Here is a 16803-nt window from a genome sequence, read left to right as displayed (position 1 = left end):
TTAAAGTATAATAAATTAAGACTGTGTTTTAAGACCGTCCTACAATCGCACGGTTTACCAAGTTCGGAAAGAGTATACGAACTTTACATAGAATTATTATTAGACGAAAATCCAACTGTGACCAATGGTATGTTACAATTAGTCGCACTTGAATAAATATTAAAGCGGGAATAAACATTCAATTTAGACATTTGAGGAGGTCGCAACCGCGTTAGGGAGATTTGAAAGTTTCGCGAGGCAAAAACGAAGTCTATAATGTGAATTAATAATTTTCCACGCACAAGCGGACGACGAGGTACCCATCACCGAGATCCTGAAGAAGGCTCAAGAGAACGTGCGCACAAAATATGAGGAACCCGTGCCGCTTCCGGAATTGACTACGGACACAATTTATATTCAGGGCAGGAGCGGCTTTAGCGCCGTGAAAATTGGCGGATCGAGACGTGCTTTGGGAAATGATACGACACACGCGGCTAACGGTAGAGAAGGCTGCGATTCCACGGAGACGCTCATAAAGGTGGCAATCACGGCGCAGAAATTTTGGAAATGCACCGGTGTCATTTATCAGGGCCTCCTGGGCGGGATGGCGTTTCTGCATCTCATAATGGTAAACACTGTTCCTGCCTCAATTTGGCTACCGCGAACCAATTTTCATGTGGTACCAATTTTGAAAGATCAATTATCTGACTCGTGTCTCGCAGATTCACGTTTTTTTCAACACGTCGATGGAATTCATGTCGGATTACTCGGTCTTCTCCGAAATGTACACGAATATATTCTCCTTCCTAGTCGCCCTTTGTGTCATCTCCATCTTTGACAAGTGCGTTCAACATTTGAGAAGAAAGATTTAACGTCCATATCTAAATATCGTTAACTTCAGTGGAGACATTGGTTGTTGTAGATCCGATCTGGCGCGGCTCGACATGGAACACTTGCGCGAGATTTATATGGACCACGCGAAAACTGCCATCGCCGTTCTGCTCTACCTGGTGACTTTCGGGCTCCATCAGGCATCGTCGAAGGTGGACGATCAGTTGGCTCTGGTGCATTATCACAGTATCAACGAAACGTGGTCAAACGTAAGGACATCGTGGATCAGATTTAATTAACAGCTGGCGAAAAGACCTGCGCGAAAGATTCTTCACTTGCGTTTACGTGTGCACAATAATTTTTCAGAACACAGCACAAGAGACCCTCCTGGCGGAGCTGAACGGTTGGCAGAAGGTGACGATATCGAAGGACCTGCTCGCGGTTTTTGCCTGGCTGTTCGTCGCCCTTGGAACGCGGGACAACATGCTGTTGACGCACCTCGAGTCGATGGTGCAATATGCGAGCAACGCGGAATCTCCGAGATGACATTCGAAGAATGACTTTCACTGCCGAACGAGCCAAACGCGCATGAAGTTCTTCCGCGCGATCGCGCAGACTGAATATCACAAAGTTCTGAAAACGGGAATACTTTAGGGAATAACGATTCGCTTTTCCGTATACTCACCGACGCTCGTCGACCCGATCCGGGTGTCCAGAGGAGAGCACGTTGGTATTTTCTTCGAAGGTGAGGGATAGTACGATTTAAACATTTATTTGTAACAGAATAGCGTTTGATATGTACAATATGTATAAAGTCCGCCTAAACGCTAGTCGATAATATATGTGTACATAATAGCAAAGTGAGGACGATAATATTAAGATTAAAATAACATGACGCAATGGTACAGTAGTAAAATATGTTTGGACTTTCTCGAGCGCGAGAACATCCGGTGGAATCCGCAATTGCGAGGCTGTAATTGTCAACGATCGGCGAAATAACTTGCGTATCAAAATTCGCAAAACGTGCGGGATACAATATAAGGGAGGTGCGAGGAGGGTGGGACAATCGGTGCATAGATCGGCGGGAAAATTTCTGCGGCTCGCAATTGCCGATTCGAGCGGCGCGCTCCCGTTTCCGACGGCGGATGAAAGCGTTTATCATAAATAATGTGCAAAGGCTTGTACTCGTTTGCGAAGCAACGGATATATACATGCTGCTCGTGTGTGTGTGCGCGTGTGTGTGCGTGTGTGTGCGTGCGTATGTGTAAAATTTGTTACACGCTAAAGTCTCTCCTTTTCTTTCTCCGCTGGTTCCTCTTTAATAATTTACACCGCCGCGACGTCATTTCTTTCTTTTCTTTTATTTCTTTTTACGCGTACTCTAAAATATCTCTGAGCTTAACAATATCTTCAAGGCACTGTTTACAGTTCTATCAAGTCGATTTCCGCCCTGTCTTCGCTGCCGGATACAGATCGATCCGTCATCGTGTTTACAGCACAGGTGGTTCCTCCGATTATTTATCCATCGATGCGAGGCGAGGGAAAGAACTCAAGAGGCGCAACTAAAACTCGATGACGCGCGATCCGATTGCAGGAAAATCGACATTACTCGACTCGATCAGATCTTTTTGTTACGCGGGAGAAGCCAGACGGTCAGACGTGGCTTCTCCCTCGACGCGAAAGATTTTTCCTTTCTTTTGTCATGGCTCCGTAAAACGACACGATCGTTACTTGGATCGCGATTGAAAATTGTGCAAATTTGCAAATGGCAGTATCGAGCGGAGTCAGCGCCCCTCCGCACGTGCGAAATCTCGCCGAGCTTGATAAAATATTGCGTTCGGCGAGGGAGATTAGAGCTCTTGTAATTAACGTCAACGTGGACTGACGATGCGCTATAAAAAAGGATCCAGGCTCGTTTCCGTTCGGGGGAAAAGTACCACAGAAAATATTCAACACCATTGACAGCGAGAGCTAACAGCTTCGGCTAGTCGTGAGAGTCTCGCGCGGACGATCGCGAAAGACCTTAGATACATACTCGAGATAATTATACTGGTCCTGCGTAACCGCAAGTGCGCCCACGCACTCTTATTTATCAAAACTGTTCGCATCTTCGTAATTTCTCGCGTGGGAACGCTGTTCGAGAAGGCACTAAAGCCGGATTTAAAAGCTGCCGGCATTGCCCTTGAAAGTTTCGGAACGACAGCAATAAAGACGGCACCATTGAGAAATGAATCATTATGAAGGCACGAACAAAGCCGATCGATTTCAAGAGCAATCTTCGTGTTACATTTCGCAGTTTCTTTTTTCTTATAACATTCTATAATGGCGCCGTCTCCGAGAGGACTTAATATCATCGGCAATGCGCGCGAGCTTTAAACCCAACTCCGTTGCGCAAGTATTCAACGATTAGAAGCACCTTTCTGCCTTCGAACCGCGACCCGAGACGACGTCGGATCGACTTCCACAATTTATGTGTTTTTACCCCCCCTTTGATTGTCCGTGATCACGTAATTCGCGCAAAGTTCGCGGGGAGCGAGGCAACGAGCGGCGTAGACGGCGCCGCTTCTTCATCGCTACCTCCATTTTCACTTGTTGATACCCTTCTGAATGCGTCGGGGGGAGGGAGCGGTAAACGAGGGTCCGCGGCCGAGGATGGTTCCCTTTCATCCGCGTGGTCCCGCGGCTGTAATCGCCCGTCTTCCCGCCCCTACTCCGACGATCAAATGGTCTCCGGATTGCTCTGCATGTATCTGCACCACGACTGGCCGTTGTTGTTGCCCTCGGGGCATTGAAGTAATTCTCAGTCGTCAAAGTCGTGCCTGAGCTTTATATACAGGCAGGACCCGAGAACGATGCCGAAGAGCTCGAGGACCGACAGGCCCAGTCCGACGGCGCCCAAGATTATCAAATGGTCCTTCGTCGTCTCCAGGAACTTATAAATGCAGCCCTGAAATTAAACAAACATAAAAGTGTACGGATGCGATGCTACACTGTAAAAGACTATTCGATTAGAATATTCTAAAATTAAGAATATTTGCACTTCAGAAGAATATTCATAGAACTATGTGTGCTATCCAGTGTTCGCTGTTATCTAAATAAAATTATATAGATGATTATCTAGATAAAATTTTAGCGTTATCTTATCTTTATATAGATAATAAAAATAAGTATTATCTATATCTGCATCTTAGATGAAAGAAAGTGTTATCTTTACTAAATTATCTAAGATAACGTACAGATAATTTGGTTTAGGGCCACATAAAAATACTTAACAGTTACACTATTTAAATATGGATGGCATTGTAGACTATGCATTTGTGTGTGTCATATAACTTAACCTGAATATATTCTATATCCCCCTTTATAATTTAAATTTTTCTATAATTTTTTCATAACTTTTTCTACTGCGTTTACATGAAGTCTTAAAAATATCTGAAAATTATCTAGATGAATCATCATATAATTTTATCTTTTATCTAGATATATTCAAAACGAAATCATCTTTATCTTATCTAAGATAAATTTATATATTTTTATCTTATCTTTATCTAGCTAATTTTAAAATCATCTATGCACAACACTGGTGCTATCTGGGTTGTTAACAAGTAAGTTCGTTTGGTTTTTTAATTATGCGGCGCTCAACATTGAGCCGAAAAACGTGTTCCAGTTGGCGCAAATGGTTTTTTACTCTTGTACAGGATATATTAAGTGCCGTGGCAATCTCCCCAGATAGCGAGCGTGTCTGAAAGACATCTTTAAGACGGCATTAAGTTGCCTTTTAGACATGTACGTCTAAAAACTGACTTCAAGATATCTTTATGACGTCTTTTAGACATGCATATTGCTATCTGGGTCCCGCACCGATTGGGATGGATTTTCATCGATAATGGCAAATTCCAATTTTTGATCTTTAATATCTTGTAATCATGCCATACTTAAGGAAGAGTTACGACTTTTTTCCAAGGAGATCAATTGAACGGCATTCAATTCAAGCTAATGTCGCGTTTAATAATCAGCCAAGGAAAGCGGGAGAAGTTGAAAGCCGCGGCAGACGTACCGTGTACTGAATATTGGAGGGATGATCCCTTTTCCCGCAAAGTAACGTCGGCGTCTTGCAGCAGCTGTCAGGTACGACGCTGCCGTTCCTGAGGACCTCCTCGTCCTTATGCCACTCGCTCACGAGCCAGTCCTCGAATCTCAAGGCACCGCAGCATTTGAACTGCAAATTTCAATAATAATGTCTCTCGCGATAATATTGGGAAGGCTCACGAAAGCAGTAGTTTCCGTGCTACCGTTATGTAAATATAGTCATCTCAGCCGTCGTTGTGGAGGAAATTTTTAATTGCTCCGCGACGAGGGAGAAAAGAGGCTCGATAATTGAAAATTGACGACTTTGAATTAAGGTGACTTGAAATTTATAGAACGCGTAAAAATAACATACTTTCGTCCTATAGCTTGAATCCAAACCAAAGAGTATTGATAACGAAACGAACAATATTATTTTATCTTAATTACTATGTTACTAGATACTCTTCTCTCCCTACATTAAAACATTTTAACAACATATGTCTATTTTAACATCGTCTCTCTCTCTCTCTCTCTCTCTCTCTCTCTCTCTCTCTCTCTCTCTCTCTCTCTCTTTTCACGATGTTAATAAATAATTTTTTATAAAGAGTCATGTTCCAAAGGAAAAAGTGGCGAGCCTTCAAGCTGCATTAGAACTTGTTATTCGTAACGGCGGACTTATCCTTCTTATTTTCCAGTTCCGTTTGCGACGTGCGTAATAATAAAGTATACGCGGATAAGGCAGGAAGGGGGTCGATGATAGCGGCGATAGCGACGATAATAGCCGCGTACGATAATAACGATAGCGGGACACGTTACACGCCGGGGCACCGTGGAGTCATTGAGAAAGAGGGGCCAAGGGGGGAGGGGGTCAGGGAGGCTGAAGAGGGGCAGATTAATGGAGGTGAGAAACGTGTTCCGGCGGCGGCAGCAAGTTAAATGGTAACTTTAATGCGGGCACGTAATCCCGCGGGATTCATCGCGCGCCGGAACCATTAGTCGCGATAAACACTTCTACGGATCCTTTACACGTGCAGACGTTACGGTCAACGAATTTCACCTTCCTTCCTGAACACGCATAATTCGGCGCCCCGTCGTCTTGCTCGGAGCGCTGGACTAGGCTAGAACGCTCGGTCAGCTTGTAAACTGTTCTTGGCCTATTAATGCTCCGCAACGAAACTCTTGATGCGGTTTTTGGTATAAACAATCCTCTTTGTTTAATCTCCGTTCGCCAAGTAACTTGCGGGGGGGAATTGGAAAGAAAAATTAAAAAGAAATATTTGATCAAGTCGCCTGGAGCAGCATTTGCTGCAACGTCTGCAACTGCAATCAATTATTTACTCAATTATTTACTCTTCTGAACGGGTGCCTCGGATGGTCCTTTCGAAGGTCCAACGTCAGAAAAGAAGAGGTTTAAAGAGACTTTTTCTTTTTTTTCCCCCGGGAAAAGACCGTGAAATGCATTTGTACGCGTACGTATTCATATACATATATTGCACAATCAGATGCGACCTTCGTTTTAAAAGTTATTACATAGAAATCGAGCAAGGGATACACGAATCTCGTGGAAGCAAGAAAATGTGTCGGATTCTCTCGTTTGACAGTAACGCGATCTGTATCGATAAAAAAGGTCGTTCGACCTTGTCTCGGATGGTGAGGTAAAATCCAGATCAAGGGCAATGCGGCAAAAAAAATGTAGGGATAAATAAATTTAACAAACAGTCTACGTTTTATACGGGACATATATCGGGAGATTTTCCGCGCGCGTACACCGGCACGGACGTACCGCGAGACGTTTATTTCCGCTCGCGGAGTCGTCTTAAAAATTCCCGACGAGCGCTGTCGCGGTAAAATTCGATTTCCCGAACGGAATGAAATGCTTGTACACGTGGATCCTCGGCGTATAAATAAAATACGGATCTCCCGCTTGCCCGACGGTTTCGCCAATTTCGGCGGACGGGCGGGGCGGGGAGGGGAGGGGAGGGAAAGGGGGTTTAACGCCCCGCCGGCGCGCGGCGTGAAGAAACGGAAACGAAAATCCTCGGTCGCGGTCCAATGGGATCCGGACGGAAGGGCGAGATTGCGGGGCTCGATTTATCAGGGCAATGGGTGTAGCGGGAGCGACTTAGCTCCCGCGCCATTATCAGCACCGTAAATCGCATCACGTGTGCGCTTACGAGTCCGATCCGAATCAAGATGCTGCGCGCTCGGGCACGAGGTGAATCCGGACATCTCGCGCACGCGATTAATTCGCCCGCGCGACGGAAACGTCTCTTTGCGAAGCGGGCAATGTGCGCGCGGTCGGCATAATCCCCGCTATCGCCAACGTCCGTCGACCTAATCCCGCAAATACAATCCCGCGATTACAAACAACTTCGATCCGGGCGTAAATCCGGGGAGGGCCTTGCGGCACGCACGAGTGCACTCGGGGCCCGGAGGTGACGCGCGCGAAGTGACTCCCCCGCCAAAGTATGAGCGCGTAACCGCAGAGTTTTTCGCCGCAGGTTCACCGCGCGGCGCTAATCGATTTATAGCGAACGGGCGGAAACTGTTCCGCAACGCGATAACGATGATTTACCGCTGTAAGGTCCTCCTCGCAAGAGAGTGCCATCGTCGGCGGAGGACATAAATAAAAGTGCCCGCCACGCGTGATATCGCGGGCACAAAGGCCGCCACCGCGAGCCGTTTCGACTGCATTCGTAAATTAACGTCGAGCAACCCCGAGACGACGCGGGTGTGGCTCACTTCCAATCGAGGAGACGCGCGAGGAAAGTACACACGCGTTCGAAACGCGCTGCCGTTGCTGTGTTTAAAAAAAAAAGAAATAAAAGAAAAATGACGAGCACCGACTTTTTAATTGAAATCGAACAATCGAGGGGGGATTGTATTTTCGTGAGTTCGCCACGTTATCCGCGATTAGGACACTCGCGATTCCGAAACATCCCCTATTTGTCGGCGACGCTCGTGTTTCGTATTGACAAGCCGTACGTTTTCAGCAAACACTCGACGCGCCGGTGTCGTATTGCCGTATTTCTGGTGGCACCCCAAACGCGAAACCCCAGCAAAGCCGCGACGGAAACGTTACTTGGGGTCCGGAGGCGCGCGGAGATGCAACGCGAATAAAAGTGACAACGGGAGAGGAAATTGATACCGCGGGAAAGAGAGAGAAAACGTGCATCGGGATCTCGCGATATCGGGATACCGGCCCGCATTTCGTTCGCAATTGTTCGACGGCGACATTTTTTTAAACACACACGGGACTACTCTGGGGAAAAAAAGGCAGTTGGCAACCCACTTTGGGGCCCACAATTTATAGTAATCGAATTGTTTGGATTGTTCGTAACTAACTCTAATCTTTTGCGAATTTTCCCCCACGTAACTAAAAATCGCAATTAGCTATTCTGTCTACACTGAGGGACCCATTTTGTTGAATAAAACGAAATAATTTGATTGAATCATTTTGTTGACTAATGTAATAAATACAACTTGGTTGTATAAAACGAAAAATATGTTGCTGAAAAGAAGTTAAATGTTACAACTAAATAGCTTGTTTCCACGAGTTGCTTATTTGAACAAAATTTGATGGTTGAGATAACAAATTCGTTCATCTCATCACGTCCTAAATAATTGTGTTTGTTGCGTCAACTAAATCGTTTAGTTGAATATCGTAAAAGGATTCTGCGCATGTTCACTCAACCAAATTTGTGTGGTTGATATAACCAAATTTTCCGACTAAATTTTTTTGTTGTATCAACTGAAAGATTTGTTTGCTCATGTCCGAACAAGACATTCAGTTGAGTCAACTAAATTTTGTTTCACTCAACAAAATGGGTCTCTCAGTGTATATCCAAGATTTTCAAGTAATACTAATCAATTCTCTCAATTAGTTCTGTCGACATTCAGTAACGCAAAGATAATTTTCACTTAAGAGGCACTAACCGAAATGTTAAGTTGCTTAACTGCAAAGAAAACGGTCAAAATTTTTTTCCCAGAGTAGAGTTACGAACGATCCAAATAGTTCGATTGCTAATTGTGGACCCCAAAATGGATTGCTAACTGTCTTTCCCCCCCCCCCCCCCAGAGTAGCTCGAGGGGCAAGTGGAGAGACTTATTTTTTCTACTTTACTCGGTGAAATACAGTAGGCGAGCGAGAAAAGGATCGAGCGTGGGCTTGGATAGCTCATTGTCAGTAGGAAGAGCAGTAGGTCCCAGGCTCGAGTCCTGGTCTAGTCCTCGGCGAAAAGTTACTAAGCGGCGCGTCTCAGCGCCCGTGCGCCCCTATTTATTATTATTTCTCCCCCGATGCGGGGACTCGTTACTTACCTCTCTCTGCATCTGGTCGATGGCCGCGGTCTCCCGGGATCGCACGGCATAGTTCTCGAGGAAGGTGCGGTTCAGATTCATCTTCAATTCGGGGCCGACCTGCTCCTCGTAGAGGCGCGCCAGCGCGCCGACCCCGGCCTCCAGCACGAGCACCGCCATCACCACGAAGACGTACTGCGTCGGCAGAAGAGAATACGAGAAACGAGGGGGATTAGGGTCGGTTAAAACAACATCGGGGCGGTCTTTCCGCAATTACGCGGCTACAACTCGCCGTTTAAACGCCTCTATCTTGGCTAATGAAAGGAACGGCATTGGGAGAGCAATGAACGCCTCGCCGTCTAACTGAATGGAAATTCCGATAAAAGCTGTCGAACGAATTCCATCGGCAAAAAGGAGAAAATGGGACGGCTTTTAATGAAGAGGAAGAAAGAGCCGGGGCTTATCCCCAGGTAAATGCGCGCTCGCCTCGCGTCCGAAAATAATTCTGCGAAATGACGGCGGTGCTGCGAAGGAACGATTTCTAACGTGCGCGCTCCTTACAAACGCGATGAAGCCCGAGATTGAATCTGTCAGGTCTACCGTCGTATTTTCACGGGGAAGCTTCACGCGTCCTATAACGGTATTTATTTTTGCCCGCTGTTGTTCTCTCCGCGTAGCTTTTTCACGCCGAATCATCGATTCGCTCGATTCGAAATACGAATATCTCTGATATACGCGCCTCGCGCCAAAAAACATACGTTTCACGTGAAAATGGTGTATTCTACCTATATATATATTATATATATATGTACATACACAAGGTGTCCCACTTTAACTTGGACAGTAAAATATTTCAAAAACCAAGTCCAGCGAACAAAAATGTTTTAGACAAAAGTTGTATGGTTTCGAGGGGGGCATAAGATTGTGTCATTAATTTGACTTTGAATAGTTGCTTGAAGGTCACGTGAAGGTCGCCTTCAATTTTTTAAACGGAATCCCCTATTGTTTATTACACCATCTTATTAGTTCTTGAGATACTTTACCGTCCAAGTTAAAATGGGACACCCTGCGTATATATTTATATATGTAAAGAGAGAGAGAGAGAGAGAGAGAAAGAGGGGAAGAAAGAATGCGCGCGCACAGATTCTAAACGAACGATGTTTAATACCGCGCTTTCGCGTAATTTGTAACACGGATTTACGGAGCAAAGCCGCCGGGATGTAGCCACCGGAGATTCACCTCGCTCTTTCGGAGTCATCGCCCTCTCTTTCACTCTCTCTCCCCACCTTCCTTCCTGCTTCTCTCGTAGAAGCAAGCGTATTAAAATTGCGTAATGTCCACCGAAGCTTTTCAGACTTTTCATGAATATAAACCCCCGCCGAGGGACAGGGCGCGCGCCCCGACGATCCCCCTCTACCTATGAATATTCAAGCCGCGGTGACTAACTATCGCTCGTTCGTACTTTCGCAAGATTTTGCGACCCGGAGGAGCGAAGCGTGTACAGAGCAACACGCAGGAGAGAGGGAGCTTTTTCTTATTTAATAATTCGACGGTTATTAATTCCGTTCCACAGGGTGGATTTATGCCTCGCGCTTAGCTTCCCGGAAACTTGGTCGAATCGCGAGAGAGCGTGCACTAGATCGATGAAATATTGGCTGATATAGACGCACGGGGAAGAGGAAGCGCGTGGAGAGGAGAGGAGCTGCATTGGCAGTTAATTTGTGATCGATTCACGGCTGTAATGCGCGCTACGGGAATTAAGTAGGTATCGCGCGAGTAAACGACACTTTCGGACACTAAAGCCAACGGCACGCGATACCATTTTTCCTACTGGATTGCTTACGAGGGCCAATCGGGATTTAGTCTTAAGTCACCTGATCTGAACACTCTGCATCCTTATTGGTTCTCGCAAGCAATCCAGTTATAGGAAAAGTAGTATCGTGTGCCGTTGGCTTTAGTGTTTTTTTAAGGCCTGTGTCCACGATGCTAGAATCTGGTCCGAGTTCTAGTTTCGAGAAATGTGTAGCCAATCAACTTGCAGCTATTCCATCGAACTTATAGAACTTGGACCAGGTTCTAGCACCGTGGACGCAGGCCTTTAGGCCCGGTCTCACCAAACGTCGCTTAACCTTTAATCTTAGTTTAATTCATGTTTGTCTCCTTCTAAAGTAACAGTTGGAAACAGACAAAGAACGAATTGCGCTAAGCTTAAATGTTAAACGACGCTGGCAAAACCGGGCCTTAGTGTTCTATTCACATATGATTCACAAAAATAGCGCCGCAGAATCTCGGAAGATAAAATCCACGATTCAAACATTTTAAGAGGATGTATCCATATCGACGAGTCTCTCGAAACCGTTTCACGCGTTGGCTGCATCGTGTTTCGTAAATTCTCAATTCACAATTGGTACTCCTGACCTACGACAACGCGCAGAAGTAGCGTCGCGGAAATCGAAAGATTGATAGCGGCCTGATGAAAGTTCGCGATTTAAATACTTTAAGAGGACGTATCCACGCGTTGAACGAATCTTTCAGGACCGTTTCGCGCCTCGGTTAATTGCGTCGCGTTTCGTAAAATATCTCAATCCACGCGATTAAATCCCGTCCCGAAGCGATTCCGAACCTATGTAAAGAAAAAAAATAATGAAATTTACGCGTCATAAGGTTCGCCTGGGAAGCCGCGGAGCGTAAAACAATTTGAAGATAAGCTCTTCAATTACAAGCAGAATGGACCAGCGTGAAGATATACGCCGACTTTGCAGAAAAGCCGCGCTTACCTCGACCCTAAGGCTGATTAACAACGTGCTCTTTTAGTCCCCTCCCCCCGCCCTCCCCCCCAATTAGATCGGGGCGTTCAAGTCAAACGTATACGCGAGAAATTAGCGCGGCCGGGAGTAGCTGAGATGATCGATCGTGGGCTTCCGCGTAAACGCGCGCGGCGCAAAACGCGGAGTTCGCCGACGCGCGCCGCGATAAACGCCTGCTAATTCGTGATATCAGATCGCGCGACGAGCAAACGCGAGCGGATAGCGCGAGGCGAGTGTCCCGCGTCGACTCTCTCATCTTCGTAGCTGGCAAGTATCCGTTTCAGTTATTAAACGGGAGCAACGGAGACGGAGGCGGAGGAGAAGATGAGCGCGCGCGAATCGCAACGCTTCCGCTTCCTTCGCAGCCAGCCGCTACTCGGAATCCGCGCGCGTCTCCGGGAGAGTAACGTCGAGAGGCTGCGACGTTCGCCGGTCCCGGTACCCTCCATGTATGTACCACCTAAGTGTACGTACATATTAGTACCTAAGTCAATAAATCGCCCGGGATGTATATACGTTCCGGCGGAAACGGCGCGGAGAGGGCAGGAATGGCAATCGACAGTTTGGGATTGGTGAGGAGGCTGACAGTGAAGGGGAGAAACGATAGATCAAACGCACCAATTGCTTTTCCACTATATGGCTTTATATTTATATATATATATAACACACATGCATGTATATATATATGCATGTGTGCGTTTGTGTAAAATAAAATACACACGCGGCGATTTCGACCCGGAGACAGATTGAACGTGCTACGTTCTCGAATAATTGTTAGAGACCGACGCTTTTGTCGGGGGGAGGGCTAACGCGTGCGCCGGAAAACGTGCAACCTCGACTATCGAGTAAAGCTTGTTGAAACACGAATCGAAACTCGAAGCGCAAGCCCCGGACACTGTAATCCACGGTGGAAAAAAAAAAAAGAGAGCGCGTAAAGCGCGCAACGGTCCAAAGTGTGCGCGGCGGGATTTCATTAAACGTGCCCTAAGTAATATTACATTTAAACACTTTGCATTATGAAAATTTTTACGGGCACGGACATACGACTGTAATGTAATGCGCTTTAAAGAATTTCTTCATTATGAAAAAAGCGTAATGTAAATTGTGGAAAAAAATGGGCGAAAAGGTTTATTTTTCACGTTACCCTGTGAACATAAACCTTCCTCAAATTAACCAGGAAATATTAGTCTCCTCCCTCCCTGGTATTTTAGAATTGCAGCGAGTGCCGCGAACTTGCAATAAATTTAGCTAATGTTTTTAATCTTCCGAGCGTGAATAACGCATCCTATTGTGTCCGTCGTTATGCATAGCGCGGCAAGATAAACTTCGCCCTGAGATTACCGTCGCGAGACATTGAGAATGGGAGTTTAAGCCGGTCATGGTTCTTGGACTTAACACGAGCCTGTGATGGAAACAAGAGGAAGTGCCGGATTGCGCGCGAGTCGCATGGAGAAGACAGGCCACGAATGCACAGACACGAGCACTATATTTGACGAGATGCCAATTACAACTACCGCTCTAGCGGAAACTTGTGCGTAAAATAACTGCTACCTGTCGCTCGATAATTATACACGTTCGTTAACGAAACTTGGTCGTTCGCTAAATTTATTAAAAAAGAAATCGAAGCCTCTCCCTCCCCCCCCGTTTTATTAAATGGCAAAATCACCGCGGGCAGAATATCGTCGCCAGCCAGAAATAAAATATCTACGAGCACGCGCGCGCGGCAAAATGTTTAGGACATAAAATATATGTATATAATTTAAAAACCGCGCGCAGAAAGTTCTGCGTTCGTGGAAAATCATATCTGAATGCTCTCATGCGTGAACGCGCCGATCAGAATCCGGAGAGCAGCATCGGCGCCGATGGAAAATCGCTCCATCGCAAAACATAGTCCGGGCAAGCCGTGCATTATGCGTGTACCTGGCTTTCTCCGTGATCTCATAAAGCCTTTTCTCTCCTCCGTCGAGTCGCCAACGTGGCTCGTGTTCATTATGTGGATTTACCTACCCGGGACTGGTAAAAATCTTAATTGAGCGCCATATAAGGTCTCGGCTAATGAGACGGTTCGCTCGTGCCATCCGTGTATAGATGGTGAAAGGGAGCAGGACCAACGGGAAAGCCGAGGCAAGAAGGGAAGTGGGCCTTCTTGCCTCGAGGATCGCCGATAGTTTATCGCCGTTACGGTGGATTAAGCTCGTTACCTCGCCGTTATTAGGAAAACGAGCATTTCCGGATCACGAAGAGGACCGACGACGGTATTTCGTACCGGCGATATAGCGCGCATAGAAAAATATCCGGTAACGAAATACCTACTGCTAATAAAAAAAAAAGTGAATTGACGTTTTGCGCGAAGGTAGATCGTGCCGATCGGATAAAATCATCGGGTAAAAGCCCCGTGCGTACGATAATTGAGGGGAAAGCAGAGGAGCGAGTCGCCAATTGGATAAACGATGAAGACATCCCGCGTTGATTGTCGACGGTTTCCCCGGCAACAACAACGTACGTTGTTATTTTACGATTACTAAGGCGCGGGAGGGGACTTTGCGAAAGCAACTATTACCGCGAGTCTCCGTTTAGGGAGAAACTAGCGGCTTATTCGCTACGGCGCGGTGGTAGACTTTACCAAACAACGAGCTAACTGCGCGATAAAAAACGATGTAATGAAGCTGACGCGTGTTATTAGAGACACCATTTCGCTCATTAGTATTTCAACGTTACAGTTGTATTCATTAGCACGTGCAGTGCTATGAAAGATATTAGTTTCCACCGCGATAGACGTCGGCGGAATTTCAATGCTGTATACACCATTTATAGAACTTCCTCCTCTCCCTTCCTTTCGTACGTGCTTTTTCCAACTGCGGATTATTGCACTCGGCATCGAACTCGACAATTGATATTTGATATAAATATCAGTTAACATTTCGTCCGAAAACTCCGCAACGGCGAAAAAAAAGGTAATTTAAAATAACCATTTGGAGAGCAGATTTCCTCCGTTTCGTCAAATCGCTGCCGTCACCGTGGCCGAACAACAGAGACGACTCCGTTTATCTCGCGATAATTATGCAATTCAACAACTCGGAAATGTAATTAGGAAAAAGGTTACTGGCTTGGCGAGAGTATCCAAATAAGCGGAATAAAACGCCGCGCGCGAAACAATAAGACGACTCTGAGCGAGGGGTCGGCCGGGACGGGGGGGAGGGGGGGGGGGACGGAGGAGTTTGGAAGAGGGAAGTTGAGAAAACGCTGGCAGGAACTTCTCGGAGATCACCGATATAACTTCGTTAAGGGCGGCGTAAAATCGTTATTCTGCCATTGTGCGGCGGGCGCGCTCCGCGGGCCCGCGAATTTTCCGCAGGGCGGAAATTATGCTTCTCGGCAGGACAGCGGCTACAATCAGGCGGGATATTGTTCGTTTTCGCGAATGCGCGCCGGGAACACGGCGAAAATGCGGGACGGGAAAATTCCGCGCCCCCCCCCCCACCCCCGTGATTGTCGAGCGCGATTTTCCGCGCGAATTCCCGGGCTTCCCGTGTCGCAAGTGCCGCGGCGAGCTATAAAGGGATTCTCTTTTTCATGTCTCATTTCCCGACGCGATACAAAGAGCTCATTTCCTCGCGCGCACAATTTTGCCCCACGTGTCTATTGTACCCGGTAAATCTTCGGGACGTCTTGCGCGCGCGTTACGTGCTATTTAAATATCAATAGCGATATGAATAGGAAGTTAATATACGATATGAGGAATTTTAAATATCCGATCGGTCTCTTTATGCCGGAGCGTATCGGGGAGTTTGAAGGAAGACACATACAAAATAATAACGCGAGTTTACCGAGTGGAGAGGCTAAAGAGACGCGCGATCCCTCGCAAAAGGCAAGGAAACGGTCGGTTTATACCGTTCGTGATCCGAGACGTCCAAAGAGAGCGGGAGCATAAAAATGAAACAATAACGGCTAATACTATGCAAAGTACTTTCAACCTGTCGTGAAGCTCGACTTTATGCTTTAAATTAAATTATGCCGTGAACTTGTGCGGCCGTTATTTCAGGAATGGAACGCGCAGAAATATGACACGGCCCGTCTATTTTTATGTCGCCGGTTGTATAACATATTACTTCTCGACCTTCTATTATTAAAAGTTAAGCATTTAGATTCCCTGTGTAGAACATTGATTGATCTACCGCGGAACTTCTGCCGAGAGGTGGAAAAATTCGAAGGAGGGCTCGTTGTCAACAGGTAACAACGGGGACACCGCGCGCTCATTTAAAGTTTAATTGTTTAAAATTTTAATTGTCCGGAACGACAAATAGAGCGCGCGCTGTAATTATCGCACAACGCCCTAATTTATAATATCCGTATAAAACAGCGATGTCATAAATTAGAAGAGACGGGGCTTTAATCGCCTCAAATTTTACCCGGTTTTACCGCGAGCGCGCCCTAGTCCTCGCGCCGGTCATATGCATAACGTGTTTGCACAGCTAAGAGATTAATGCTGCACGCTGAGACGAAATTATTCCCGAACGTCGTTCGCGTCAAGTAGCAATTAAAAAAAAGAAGCAATAACGCACGTTTATTAAATACGCCGTTCCGCGATGCGGAGCACGACGGACTGGAAGCGCCACGTCGAGTGGCGTTATCAGGGCGCTGTGAAAAAAAAAAGAACAATACGATCGTCGGGACTTTATTAAGCTATTACAAAAGCTCCCTTGAAAAACGGCATCGGGATAATTAACGGCAAGAAGCGGGGCTCATCTCGCGAGCGGCGTTTTCCCTCTCGTTTCGCGATTGCGCGCCGCGCCGAGAGGAGAGACGACAGGAGCGGCGC

The 16803-nt window shown here is 46.5% G+C and overlaps 2 protein-coding genes across 3 annotated transcripts in view; one reads left to right on the top strand and one right to left on the bottom strand.

The window, feature by feature from the left end:
* Positions 1–1472, top strand: part of LOC105562175 — a 4359-nt gene extending 2887 nt beyond the window's left edge. Inside the window, exons 3-6 of one of the 2 annotated variants that reach the window (XM_012012793.1) lie at positions 285–607; positions 702–820; positions 902–1079; positions 1177–1472. In XM_012012793.1, the coding sequence (XP_011868183.1) occupies positions 285–607; positions 702–820; positions 902–1079; positions 1177–1356 (800 nt within the window). In that variant the 3' untranslated portion in view covers positions 1357–1472. The remainder of the gene's footprint in view (positions 1–284; positions 608–701; positions 821–901; positions 1080–1176) is intronic. The other variant, XM_012012794.1, reaches the window with a different exon arrangement.
* A 94-nt stretch (positions 1473–1566) lies between these two features.
* Positions 1567–16803, bottom strand: part of LOC105562174 (CD151 antigen-like) — a 122321-nt gene continuing 107084 nt past the window's right edge. The window contains exons 5-7 of the mRNA XM_012012792.1: positions 9199–9372; positions 4868–5029; positions 1567–3757 (exon numbers count right to left, since the gene is read on the bottom strand). Of these exons, the coding sequence (XP_011868182.1) occupies positions 3611–3757; positions 4868–5029; positions 9199–9372 (483 nt within the window). The 3' untranslated portion in view covers positions 1567–3610. The remainder of the gene's footprint in view (positions 3758–4867; positions 5030–9198; positions 9373–16803) is intronic.

The sequence above is a fragment of the Vollenhovia emeryi genome, unplaced genomic scaffold (assembly GCF_000949405.1).
Source record: "Vollenhovia emeryi isolate VEMERY1.0 unplaced genomic scaffold, V.emery_V1.0 DF939193.1, whole genome shotgun sequence".
NCBI classification, from domain to species: Eukaryota; Metazoa; Arthropoda; class Insecta; order Hymenoptera; family Formicidae; genus Vollenhovia; species Vollenhovia emeryi.
The sequence above is the reverse complement of the archived record's forward strand: the minus strand, read 5'-3'. Positions and strand labels throughout refer to the sequence as shown.